The sequence below is a fragment of the Kogia breviceps genome, chromosome 2 (assembly GCF_026419965.1).
Source record: "Kogia breviceps isolate mKogBre1 chromosome 2, mKogBre1 haplotype 1, whole genome shotgun sequence".
NCBI lineage: Eukaryota > Metazoa > Chordata > Mammalia > Artiodactyla > Physeteridae > Kogia > Kogia breviceps.
Genome location: NC_081311.1, coordinates 201012682 through 201024587, shown reverse-complemented (window position 1 = coordinate 201024587; position 11906 = coordinate 201012682). Strand labels below are relative to the sequence as shown.

Here is an 11906-nt window from a genome sequence, read left to right as displayed (position 1 = left end):
TAGTTTGCAGAGTGGAGGTTTAATGGGACAATCACGGTGACCCTGCACAGTGGTCCCCGGGGGGCCCGGCTCTAAGCGCTGGGTTCCCCAGGCCTCTTCCAGCAGGGTGGGCCTAGAAAGAGCACCAGCGCCGCCTGCCCCTCCCTGTGTGTTATTGCTGCAGTGGCCCCAGGCAGCCCCAAGACAGACTGTCCCGTCCCACTCCCCCTGGGGCCTGGGATCCCGTGTTCCCTGAGGAGCTAAGGCTTTCCGGGGGGCCCCTCCCCAGGGACATCCAGCCTCTCCTCGGTGTCCCTTGCCCCCCCCACGGAGGGCATGTCTGCGTCCTCTGCCGGAGGCCAACCGAGGCTGCCATCCCCGGGGTTGGGGTGCGGGGTCCGCGGGGAGAAAGCACGCTGGGGGGACAGCGTGGCCTGAGCCCCCGGCAGACGTAAGGCACGGTGTGGCGGTCGCAATCGACCCAGGGGCAGCGCCTGGCAGTCAGTGTTGAGACGGGAGGATGTGGCGTGTGCTGGCCGCTCCAGGCCTGCAGTGCAAGAGGGCTGCGGGGACCAGGTCCCCTGGCCTTGGCCGGCCCTGGGGGGGCCCCCAGAGAGCCTGCAGGAGGGGTGCGTGGGCCCGGCAGAGCTCCCGGCCAGGCTGAGGCGCGGTCACGGTGGGCCGGGGCCCAGAAGGCACAATCGCGGTGTCGAGAAGTCAGAGCTAGGCAGACACGTTGACATCCCTGAGAGAGATGGCGCTGCCGGGGGCCTCGTCCCCGAGCAGCAGGGCTGGTGCGTCCGCGTCCGCCTCCGAGTCCGCTCCGGCCCTGCCTTGTTCCACGCTGGGCTCTGTGCCGGGGCCCAGGCCCTGGGACAGGATCTGCTGGATGGTCCGGCGCAAGTTGGGGTGCAGCCGGCCCTGTGTCTGGTAGAAGACCTCCAGGGCGAAGGACTTGAGGGCGCCGGTGCAGAGGTCCTCATACAGCGGGATGGTGTACATGCGGGACATCTGCGGGCGGCCGCTTGTCACGCTGGCCGCTCCCCGGCCCCTCCCGCCCACGGGCCCCAGGGCTGCACTCACACCGCCGCAGGGCGGGCCCCGCTGTCCTCACCTCCACCACTGCAGGCCTCTGTAGAGGCCCCTTCTCCAGGGACCTCGGGCTAGGGGGGCACTGCCGGGGGACAGGTCTGGGGAGTGGGGAGGCCGGGCCCCTGCAGGCCTGGGGCCCTAGGACCTCTGAGGAGCTCAGATGCCCCGGCTGTCCATGCCCAGGGCCCAGTGGGCCCAGACCCCCACCCCAGACTGTTCCCAGCCTGGCCCTTGGGCACCGCCTCCCCAAGGCCCGGCGGGTTCTGTGCTCTGCCCCCCACTGCCAGCCCCGACGCCACGTCTTCCCCACCCCATTCTCTGGGATGCCCAGTCTGAGGGGGTGGGGGCAGTGGGGGGGAGGGGAGGGGGAGGGGGAGGGGGAGGGGGAGGGGGAGTGGAGGGGAGGGGGAGGGGAGGGGAGGGGGAGGGGGAGGGGGGAGGGGAGGGGGAGGGGGAGGGGGAGGGAGGGGCCCCCACTGGTGGCTGTACCTGGCTCTCAAGGAAGCGCCGGACCCTGTGGAGATCGGGGTAGTAGTCGTTTCGGACAACGATCTGCAGCCAGCGGATGCGGATCTCGGCGTTCATCGAGTCCAGCAGGGAGGAGTAGCACTTGGACAGGCTCATCACCACCTCTGCCGGCCACGGGCAGGTCAGGCCAGCCGGCCCCTCCCCTCCCCCACCACCCCGGTGGCTGCATGACTCACCCTGGGGCAGCGGGGACCCGTCCAGGAGCCGGTCCAGGAAAAGCGCCGTCTGGAAGGTCCTCCACTTGGAGATGTCGATGGTGCTGGCGGAGGCGGCTGCCTGGTCCAGGGGCTCCGCGGTCCACAGCTGGAAGAGGGCCTCCACGGGCCGGGTCAGGCTGGATCCCTGAGACAGGTCTGGCTCGGCCAGCGGGGGGCCCGTGGCATTCAGCCAGCGCTCAAACTCCAGCCCTGCAGGGGAGACGCCACCCTGGGGTCCCGAGCAGGCCTGCCCAGGAGACCCCAGACCCTGAGGGTGTGCCTGGGTGTGACTGTTCCGGGGCCTGGGAGCCCCGAGGGCCGGGGCCGTCTGGGGAGGCCGGGGTCACCTCTAGCCCCTGCCACTCCAAACCACTGGGGTGGCTTCGGCGAAGGGGCACACAGAGGCTCGAGCTGGTGACTGAAGGACCCCTGGCCCCTCCACGCCTCTCCTGGATAGCAGACAACGAGGCACTGTCCACCCACGGAGGGGAGGTGGCGGGACAGGCTCTGCCCCACGAGGGGGTAGGGGGCGCCACTATGGGGAAAGGATGTCCCTGCTTTAAAGCCCTGGAGCTGGGCAGCTGTGGGGGCAGCTCCTGCCCATCGCCCGCTCCCCAAAGCCCTTGGAGCACTTACCGAACCTTCCCCGACACAGGGTCCCCCTACCCACACCTCCCAGCCACACCTCACTGCCCTATAGCAAGCCCTGGCTTCTCCCTAGACGTCAGACCCTCCAGTGTCTTCTCTGGCCCCCAAGCCCTTGGACCAGGGACAGCCCCACGAGCCTCACAAGCAGGCCAGCTGCCTTCAGCTAGCTCTCAGGCAAACCTCTCTCCGTCTCGCAGATCCTGGCCCAGGCCCTTTGCACAGTTTCCGGGTACCTCTTTCTGGGACTGCTTAATCAGGTCTGCCTGGCCTAAGTGCCACCTGCGTGCTGGGAAGCACACCCTCCTCTCTGCTCCTATGGTGTCCAGCCCGAGGCCCACACTGTCCAGCGAGGGTGGCTGCAGGAAGGACGGATGAACCCGAGGGAGTTTCTTCCAGGCAGAGGGGGCATCTCGTGCGGTGGAGCCCACACCCCCACCGCCTCCCTGGCGGGCCCAGGGCTGGCCGGTTGCACGCCCGCGGCGGGCGGTGGGCCTCACCTGCTCGGCAGTCTACGCTCTGCTCCTTCAGCTCCGGGAAGAAGGTCAGGAAGGAGTCCAGCAGGTCCTGGGCTACCACGCTGGTGAACTTGTACTTCTCCACGTAGGCCTGCTGGGGCAGGGGCAGGGCTCGGCAGGCCTGGGGGCTGGGCACACCATCACCATCCCACCACCCGTCCCGCAGCCGGGGCCCGCACGGCGGAAAGGGCCGCGCACCGAGGCGTCTGCACAGAGCGGTGTGCAGGGCCCAGGGCGGCGCGGACGCACCCACTGCTGCCACGTGGGGCCTGCCAAGTGGTCAAAACTGGGAGGGAGGGAGGGACGGAGAGGAGGAAGCACCCCAGGCACTGCCCGGAGAGAAGGTCGTGTCCCAGCCACAGGCCCCCGCCACTCCGTCCCCAGCACCAGGAGAGAAGGGCAGCCCTGGGAGTTGGGGCAGAGATGAGGGGGGCACGGGGGCCTGTCTCGGGGAGGGGGCTGCTCACTCGGAGGAAGTTGTCAAAGCGCTGGGGATCCCCGCAGAGCTGGGACAGGTAGTACACGAAGCAGTAGCCCTTCTCGTAAGTGAACAGGTTCATCAGGTGGCTGGGGTTCACCCCTGCAAGGGGAACGCCCATGGCTCTGGGCAGTGCCCTGACACACACACCCCCAGGTCCCGAGGGACGGGGGCAGGATGGCGGTCAGGGGCTGTGTGGAGCGGGAGGCGCCGAAGGCCGCTGTCCCTCACATCTTGATGTCCCAGGAGTGCGGAGATGGGGCCCGCCCTCCCCGGGGGCCTCGGTGCAGACCTCGGTCCACAAACCACGGTGACGGGTGCTCAGAGCCCGTGAGAGGCAGTGGCAGGCTGAGGGCGCCCCTGACCTGGCCTCTGCAGGGACGCCACGGTGGGGGCAGGGACGCCCGGCCAGAGTTAGCCTGGGGTGGGCAAGAGGGCCCCGCGGGATGCCGTGTCCAGGGCCCGGAGCGGGGCCGGTGGGAACGGGTACCTGGCTCCAGCTTGACCTGCAGCTTGCTGACGGGGCTGTCCTCGCCGAGGAGCTTCATCTGCCTGTGCAGGGCGTCCAGGCGGAAGGCTGTCTCCAGGCAGGTGAAAGCAGCACCTGGACGGGGCAGGTGCGAGGCTGCTGCCTTTGCTGCTGCCTGCCCTGAGCCGCGTGGAGATGACCCCTGGCCACCCGGCTGGACACATGCACGGCAGGGGGACCGCACCCCGGGGGCCGGGCTGGGCTCCCAGCCCCTCACACGGTGCCCAGATGGCCCTGGCAGCCCGGCCTGCACAAGGCCACAGCGGCGCCCCCGCTGCCCCTCCTCCGCCCGGGCGGTACCGTAGGTCTCGGTGGTGATGCGGCGCTGCGCGTAGGTGGCCAGGCCCTCACTCAGCCACATCTCCTCCCATGTGGCGTTGGTGACAGCGTTGCCGAACCAGCTGTGGGCCACCTCGTGGATGACGTCGATGATCAGGAACTCGTCACTCTCCAGGATGGAGGAGATGATGAAGGTGAGGCAGGGGTTCTCCATGGCCACAATGGGGAAGGAGGGGGGCAGGAAGACGATGTCATACCTGCCCGGGGGGGGGGACCGTGAGAGGGCGGGGGCCGGGGCAGTGAGCATCGCTTCCTTCCCAGGAGGTCAGACAAGGCCCCCCAACGTGGGCTCCTGTTGCTTCTCGGTAGGGTGGGGACTTGCCCTCGAGCCCTCCTGCAGCCAGCCAGGCTCCCAGGTGCTCCAGGACGTACCTGCCCCACAGGTAGGGCCCGTAGAGGCGCTCGGCCGCGCTCAGCCACTGCTCCACCGCGCCTGACAGCTTGCTGGTGGCCGTGGGCAGGAGACACGGCTCGGCCCACACGCGGCTCCTGTCACAGCGGAGAGGGTGGGTGGGGGCCGACCAGCCCCCATCCCTCTCACCCCACTAGGCCTTCCCTCTGCTTCTGGGCCCAAACGCCACCTACACCTAGTCTGGCCTGGTCCACCGCCCAGCTGCTGCCCGCCGCCCTGTCTCACTCACTGCCACCGCGCAGGCCCTTCCCACAGTGGGGGCCAGGCCACACGCGAGGGGCCGCTGGCTCCTTCTGGCTCTGAGTCGAGGGAGCCCGCACGGGCGTGAGGCTGTGTCCAGCGGCGGCCCGGCCCGGCAGGAGGACCAGCTTACGCAGGGCGCCGGGGAGGCCGCAAGCCCAGCCTCCAGGTCTGGGGGTGCACGGGAGTGAGAGGAGCTGGCAGGGCCGGCCCCGGGGAGCGGCGATACGGCACGTGGGGTCCTCCGCCGGGCAGCCGCAGACGCGGGCCGCACACCCGGCCCACGGTAGGGCCTCCCCGAGGCCTGGGCTCCGGGCCTCGGCAGCAGCTGCAGGAAGCAAGAGGCGGCCCTACCTGGGCCCGATGTCTGCCGGCTGGAGGTCCCCGGCCACGAGGGCCACGAGGTAGGCGGGCACGGGGTGCTCCATGTGGAAGCGGTAGACGCCCTCCTCCTCCACGTAGGTGCTCTGTGTGGCGCTCATCAGCACCTGCACCCCCGACGGGGCCTGTGTTCGAGGAGGCCCCACCCATCAGGGCACCCCGTGTCCTCGATGGGGAGCCCCGCGCCCTGTCAGGGCACCCCGTGTCCCCAGTGGGAACTCCACAGCCCGGTCAGAAGCCGCGCGTCCACGGTAGGGAACGCCACGTCCCTGACGGGAAGCCCTGCCACCTGGATCAGGTAGCCATGTCACTGTCGGGGACCCTCTCAGCCCCATCAGGGGTCCCCCCCGCACTCTTCGGGGAACCCCACGCCCCTGGTCTGCACACCTCTTGCCCCAGTCGGGAGTCGGGTGGGCGTAGGGGTGCTGCCACGCTCAGGCCAGGAGCCCTGGGACCCAGCGACTCCGTCTGTGCCCTCCCCTCGTCAGGGTCCTATTGGCTTATCCCGGGTCCAGGACCCCGACCCTATCAGGCCGCCCCCTCCTGTGCAGCGAGGAGGGTGGACTCCTCCTAGAGCAGTGGTCCCGGTGGCAGCTGGGGCCAGGCTCGGGCAGGTAGGGGTGAGGAGTGGGGCCTGTTGGTGGGCGCTGACCTTGACGACGGCCGAGTAGGTGCACTTGACGGCAGGCGTGTCGAAGCACGGGAAGAAGGAACGGTTGCAGACGGAGTGGCCCTGGGTGAAGACGAAGGGCTTGGCACTGCCGTAGGTCAGCTCTGGGCCCAGCCACCAGATCTGCAGTGGGCGGGGGGCGGGGTATCAGCCGACGGCCCCCGGGCTCTGGCCAGTGACGCCCTCCCCATCACGTGGGCTGAGGCCTCCTGGAGACCAGAGCTGCTGGCTGCTGGCCCTCACTGTACCAGTGAGGCGGGGGCCCCCCAGGCACACAGGGAATGAGGGGAGCCTGGGGGCCCTGCCGCACAGACAGCAGCACGTGGGGACTCCAGAACAACCCTGCCAGCCCAGCCTTGATTCCTGAAAGCTAGGCAGACTTCCTGGAGAGGGCAAGGCCTTGGCAAGCGGCTCCAACCCCCCTGTCCTGCTCAGGCTTCCAGGCCCAGGGCTGCCGGGGCAGCGGCTAGAGAGGGAGGGAATAAGGAAGGGCCCGGGAGGGGATGGCCTGACTGGGCTCGTCCAGGGCCAACAGCAGCTCCTGGGCACCATCGCTTGCCCACCCTGGGCAGGCAGGGCAGCTGACACAGAGTGTGGCCCGTGCTTCGCCGCCGGGGCCTGGCCTCTCTGCAGGTGGGAGGCCATGCACCCAGGGGGTCCCTCAGCCTGTGCCCCTCACGCCGGCTGCCAGAGGGAAATTGAGACGGTCAGAGCACCCGAGTCCAAATTCTCACAGGCAGGAGTGAACCCAGTCTCAGCCAGGAAAGGGAGCCGGCAACGTGGACGTGTGGGGAAAGCAGTGCTTCCTGGTGACCCCCACGTATGCCTGAGCCCAGGGCCACCCCTGGAAATGGGGCAGCCCCACAGGGAGGGACGCCCCCATGGGGAGAAGGGCTCCCGGCCGGGGCCTGTGGGCAGGGAGCTCAGGCCGGGCTCCCGGAGAGGACGGGCGGGACAGGAGCAGCCCCGAGGAGGGCCGCTGGGGCCACGGCCGGAGCTCTGTGGACAGACCCCGCAGCGGCCACCAGCGCCCAGCCACCCACCTCCCGGGCGGGGCAGCACTGGTGGGTGCCTCGCTCATCTGCAGGACGGACGGGGACCTCCGCACAGGACCTGACACCACACGCGGTGTCCTCGGGAAAGGCAGCCGCCGGGGGTGGGCGTGGGCTCAGGGCAGGAGTGGGGAGGATGCCCTTCAGGGCTTCTGCGCAAGGAAATGGCCCCCGCCTGGAAGATGCCTCCACTGCACAGTGCTGGAGGCCCAGGGAGGCCACGGGGGGCCGAGGATGCTCTTCTGTGCCGTGCCGCCTACCTGCTTCCACGCCTGCCGGACACTGCCGCCCTCTCGGCCACCCTCCCCCCAGATGCCAAGGCCAGGCCCCACCCCCACTAGGGAGCCCTCCCTCGCACCCTCGTGCCCACCACTGCCCCCAGCCTCCCTAGGGCCACTTCAAGACACCCCCTCTCAACTCCGGCCAAACATTCCAGGGTCTCCAGGAAGGTCAGCACGGAGCCTGGGGGAGCTCCCCCAACCCAACCGCAGCCATTCTGTGGGGCCCCAAATCTGCTCTCACGCCCCCTCTGCCGGGACGACACGATCATTGAAGCCAACTGGACTGTTCCTTGTCCACTTCAGTGACCGAGCACACGGAGGTTCTCCCAGGGCCGTTATGGAAGGACCCCAGCCCCCTGCAAGTGACAGGTCTGAGCGATCCACAGCTGATGGTAACCACAGCTGCTTTTGCCACTGGGAGTGGTCCATGCTGAGACCACAGAGCTGGAGGACCCCAGACCCACATAGGGCTCCCTACCCCACAAACCCCAGACCCAGGAGGGGGCTGCCTCTCCTGCAGACCCCAGATCTCAGCAGATGCCCAGGCTCGGCAGGGCTGCCTATCCAGTTCCTGCAGACCCAGCCAGACCACTGTCAGCGTTCACAGGCGTCTTCAAAACTTCCTTTGGGCCGCTATGTCTCTGTCCTCTCACGGTGAGGAGTCTGCAGCGGTATCTTCCTTTTCTGCTGACCCCCAGGGCTGCCCCAGATGTTCAGAAGGCCTGTCTGGGGAGCCTGTTCAAAAATGCAGACTCCTGGGCCCTGCCACAGAGCTTGCTGGGGCTGGGACCCAGGAACCTGCATTTAAGGAGACTTCCCCCGCAGCGGCCCTCTTGCAGGTAGCCCCTGGCTCGTGCTGGGGACCGGCCCGCATGGTCAGGCTGCTGGGGATATGGTCAGGCCAGCGAGGGTGGCCTGTTATGGGCCCTAGTCCCACCACCCTGCCAGTCTTGGGTGGACCAGACACGTGGGCTCCAAGTTCACAGACCAAGGTCAGGGAGGATCATACCCCTTTGTTCTCGTGGCTGTGGTGGGAGGCACACATGCTGCTGTCAGACCCAGGCTACCCCAGCAGGTGCCAACCCAGCAGGCCAGGGGCCAGGCCAGCACACCCACGGAAGCTCACAGAGGAGGTGAGGTGGCAGCTGAGGGCTCCTGGGAATCATGCAGGAAGCCCGTAGGTGTGTGTCTGCCCTAGGCTCTTCCTGTCCAGATGTCACCTCGATGGCTCCTCACCTGGTGCCTCTGCGCTACCTGTGCATCGCCCTATCCATTTACACGCCGTGGGCACTGACACATGGAAACTTCTGGGGCCTCTCAGAGCTATGTGCATGGTGTGTGTGTGTGTGTGTGTGTGTGTGTCTGAAGGGGGAGCAGTGTCACAAGTGTGCTGTCCACACGGAGACCCAGGAACCCCCATGCTGCCAGAACGGAAGGCCCTGCTCCATCCTGAAAGCTCTCCTATGGTGGAGGGGTGCCTGGGCCACCCAGCCTTCCTGCTGAGCCCCTGGGGCGGCAGGTGCTCCATGTCCAAAGCCCTGCAGAGCCTACGTGGACACGGGGCAACCCTGCCGCCGCACCCGGCAGTCCCCAGGGGGCCTAAAGCATTAGAGCCAACCCGGGCCTCTCCGCCTCCCACTCCATCCAGCAGGTCCGCCCCTCTTGCCACCTGCAGGGAACAGTCCTCTGAAGGCCAGGTCACACGGAGGCCCTTCCACATCTGACACTGCCTGGCCTGCTTCTCAGTGCCAGGCTCCCTCAGATGTACGGCTTGGCGTGTGCTCACCGGAAGCTGTCCCTGTCCCCAGGAAGGGACAGTCCCTGCACACCTGAAAGGAGAGGCTTCCCGTGGTGGCATGCTGTCCCCTGTCCCCACGGTCCAGGGCCAGCACCCAGGCTCACGCTTGGTCCAAGGTTCCCAAGGGCTCCCCGGGCACCAGCTGGGAAGCACTGCAGGCACCTGCACAGGACTCCGGAGCCAGGTGGGGAAGTGCCAGGCCGGCCCCATCTCTCCGCAGGTGCCTCAGGTGCAGAGACCACATTAACGTCCCCCTAGCCTGGCGGCAGCGCGGGGAGAAGCCGCCTGGAAACGACCCGGCGACCAGCCCACCGCCCCAGCGCCCACCCGGCGGGGGGGGGGGGGACTCACGGCGGGGGCGTCGGTCGAGGTGTAGCGCAGGATGACCTGGAAGGGCTGGTGCGCCTGCAGTTCAGGCGGCAGCGTGACGGTGAGCGAGGAGCCGTAGTCCGTGAAAGGGTCCACCCTGAAGGCCAGCGGGCAGCATGCAGGCTCCGCGCCGGGCGCGTCGGGGAAGGCGGGCAGCGGGGGCGGCGGCGCGGGACCCGGCCCGGGTGTAGCGAAGGCGAAGGCGCAGGGTGGCTCGCCGGCGGCGGCGGGGGCGCGGCGGAAGGCGGCCGAATGCAGGCGCAGGGCCGGGTGCGCGTCGAGCACGAGCGCGCGGGGCGCGGGTCGCCGCGCGCACAGCTCGAGCACCAGGCAGCCGGCCAGCTCGCGCGCCTCGGGCCGCAGCTCCAGGCCCAGCTGCAGGTGGCGGAGGCGGAAGAGCTGCGCGCTGGAGGCCGAGGCCACGTCCAGGGCGGGCGGCGGCTCGGGCGGCGGACGCGCGGGCGCGGCCTCGGCGCCGGGCGCCTTGCGGCAGCAGCACTGCGCCGCCATGGCCGCCGCGCTAGGTGAAATCCATGGGCGGCGGCCGCGCCGGGCCACGGGGAGCGGGTGAGGCGCGGCAGCGGCGGCGGCGGCGGCGGCGGCGGCGGCGGCAGCGGCGGCAGGGCGAGGGCACAACAGGAAGTCGCGCCGGGAGCCGCCCGGCCCGGCCCCGCTCCGTGCGCCGCCCCGCTCGGGCTCCGCTCGGCCGCCGCCGGGGGCGCTGTGCTCGGGGAGACCGGGCAGCCGGGGGCGCAGTGAGCGGGGGCGCTGTGAACTGGCAGACCGGGGAGCCGAGAGCGGGGCTAGGACCGTGAGCCCGGGGCGCTGTGCGGGGCGGGGCGACAGGGGAGCCGGGGGCGCTGTGCGTGGGGCCGGGGGCGCTGTGCCAGGGCTGGGGCCGGGAGCCGGGTGCGGAGCATGGGGCTGCGGCTGCCGTGTGCAGGTGGCCGGGGCACTGTGCTGGCGGGTGGGGAAAGCGGGAGCCGGGCGCGAGGAGCGGGGCGCTGTGTGCTCGGGTTGCGGGACGCGCCGGGCGGAGGAGTGGCCCTGCGGTCTCCCCAGCCCTTTGCGCTTCCTACCCGGCTCGCGGCTGGGAGACCCCGGGAGTCAGGATGCCCGATCCCTCGGCGATGTTGCGGGCCAGGTTCCTGGGGCAGCAACTGCTGGGACACCTGGGTCAGGGAAGCTGGGAAGTGTGGCGTCTGTAACTCAGTGTTATTCGTCCATTCGGGAACCTCTGGCCCCAGGAATGATGGAATGATTTCCACACACCTGACCCACTCCCCTGTGAGACCAGTGGTCTGCGTTACCTGCCATATGGTACATGGCGGTGCTCGAGAACCTTAAGGCTGTGCTGTCAGATAAGTGTAGCTATTTAGATTTAAATTAAATTAGAAGTTCAGTTTCTCAGTTGCACTCGCCATATTTCAAGGTCTCCGTGTGTTTGGAAGATAGTGTCTGGCTAGTGGTAGCCATCCTCGACAGAGCAGATATCCCATCATTGTAGAAAGTTGTGCTGGACAGTGCTGCCTTAAGGCCTGTTGGGGCCCTGGAGGAAGATTGTATAGGTGAGTGCTGGGCAGTAACAGGACCTGGCCTGCCTGTCCCCATTCCACCTCGCCCAGGCCTGTCCAGAGACTTAGGCCCGGAAGGGATGCCTGCAGACCAGCGAGGGTGCTCAAAGAGCTAGCACCAGGGGGATCTCAAAGCCATGGAACCAGAGGGGCCACCAAGATGTTGCTGTCATCGTCGCGTAAGAAGTCAGACCCGTCGGGAGGAGGGGCTTTTTGGCCTGGAACCCCACCCACCTCTCTCCCCTGATCCGTCTCCCTGTGGCAAAGTTGGGGCCTGACTCACAAGGCACTTGACCTCGATGACATCCCTGATGACATCCCTGAGTAGCGTTTGAGCCTTCTGGGCTCAGTGTCCCAATCTGTCACCCACGTGATCCTGCCTGCCCTCCTCCCCAGGTGGGGGGCTGGGTGGGAAGGACGCCTGAGTGGGAGGACACACGTTCACTGACTCAGAGCACCTGCACTGAGGCATCTCTTCAGGTTTCCTATGTGCCATCTTAGCTGGGGGGACACAATCTCCCTGTCCGGGCCCCACCCCAGACTCGCCAGCCACCTGGAGGAGGGGGTTCAGTCCTGTGTCCGAGACTCAAGAGGGAAGAGAACTGGGGTCTGATCAGTCCTCGAGGCCTTCAGGTGGCCCAGCGCCTACCCAGGTGCCAAGGGCAGAGTGCTTTAGATGGCACTCCCAGTTTGACCAGCCTTTTGGAGCCACCCACCCCCCACCAGGCCGGTGGGGCTGGAGTCAGAAGACCTTCAAGAGGACCGTGTGTGGGCACCCACACTAGCCTGCCCTAGGCACCCACAGGCAGGTCTACCAGCCACCT

General features: G+C 68.4%; 1 protein-coding gene across 1 annotated transcript; it reads right to left on the bottom strand.

Annotated features, from left to right (window-relative positions):
- RNPEPL1 (arginyl aminopeptidase like 1) lies at window positions 1–10033 on the bottom strand. The gene is made up of 11 exons (XM_059053726.2): window positions 9491–10033; window positions 5991–6131; window positions 5312–5463; window positions 4678–4794; window positions 4267–4502; window positions 3928–4041; window positions 3427–3539; window positions 2942–3050; window positions 1776–2006; window positions 1561–1703; window positions 1–990 (listed from the first exon to the last, which is right to left on the bottom strand). Exons 1-11 carry the CDS (start codon window positions 10016–10018, stop codon window positions 703–705), a joined length of 2172 nt encoding a protein of 723 aa, XP_058909709.1. The 5' UTR covers window positions 10019–10033; the 3' UTR covers window positions 1–702.
- Window positions 10034–11906: the final 1873 nt, after the last annotated feature.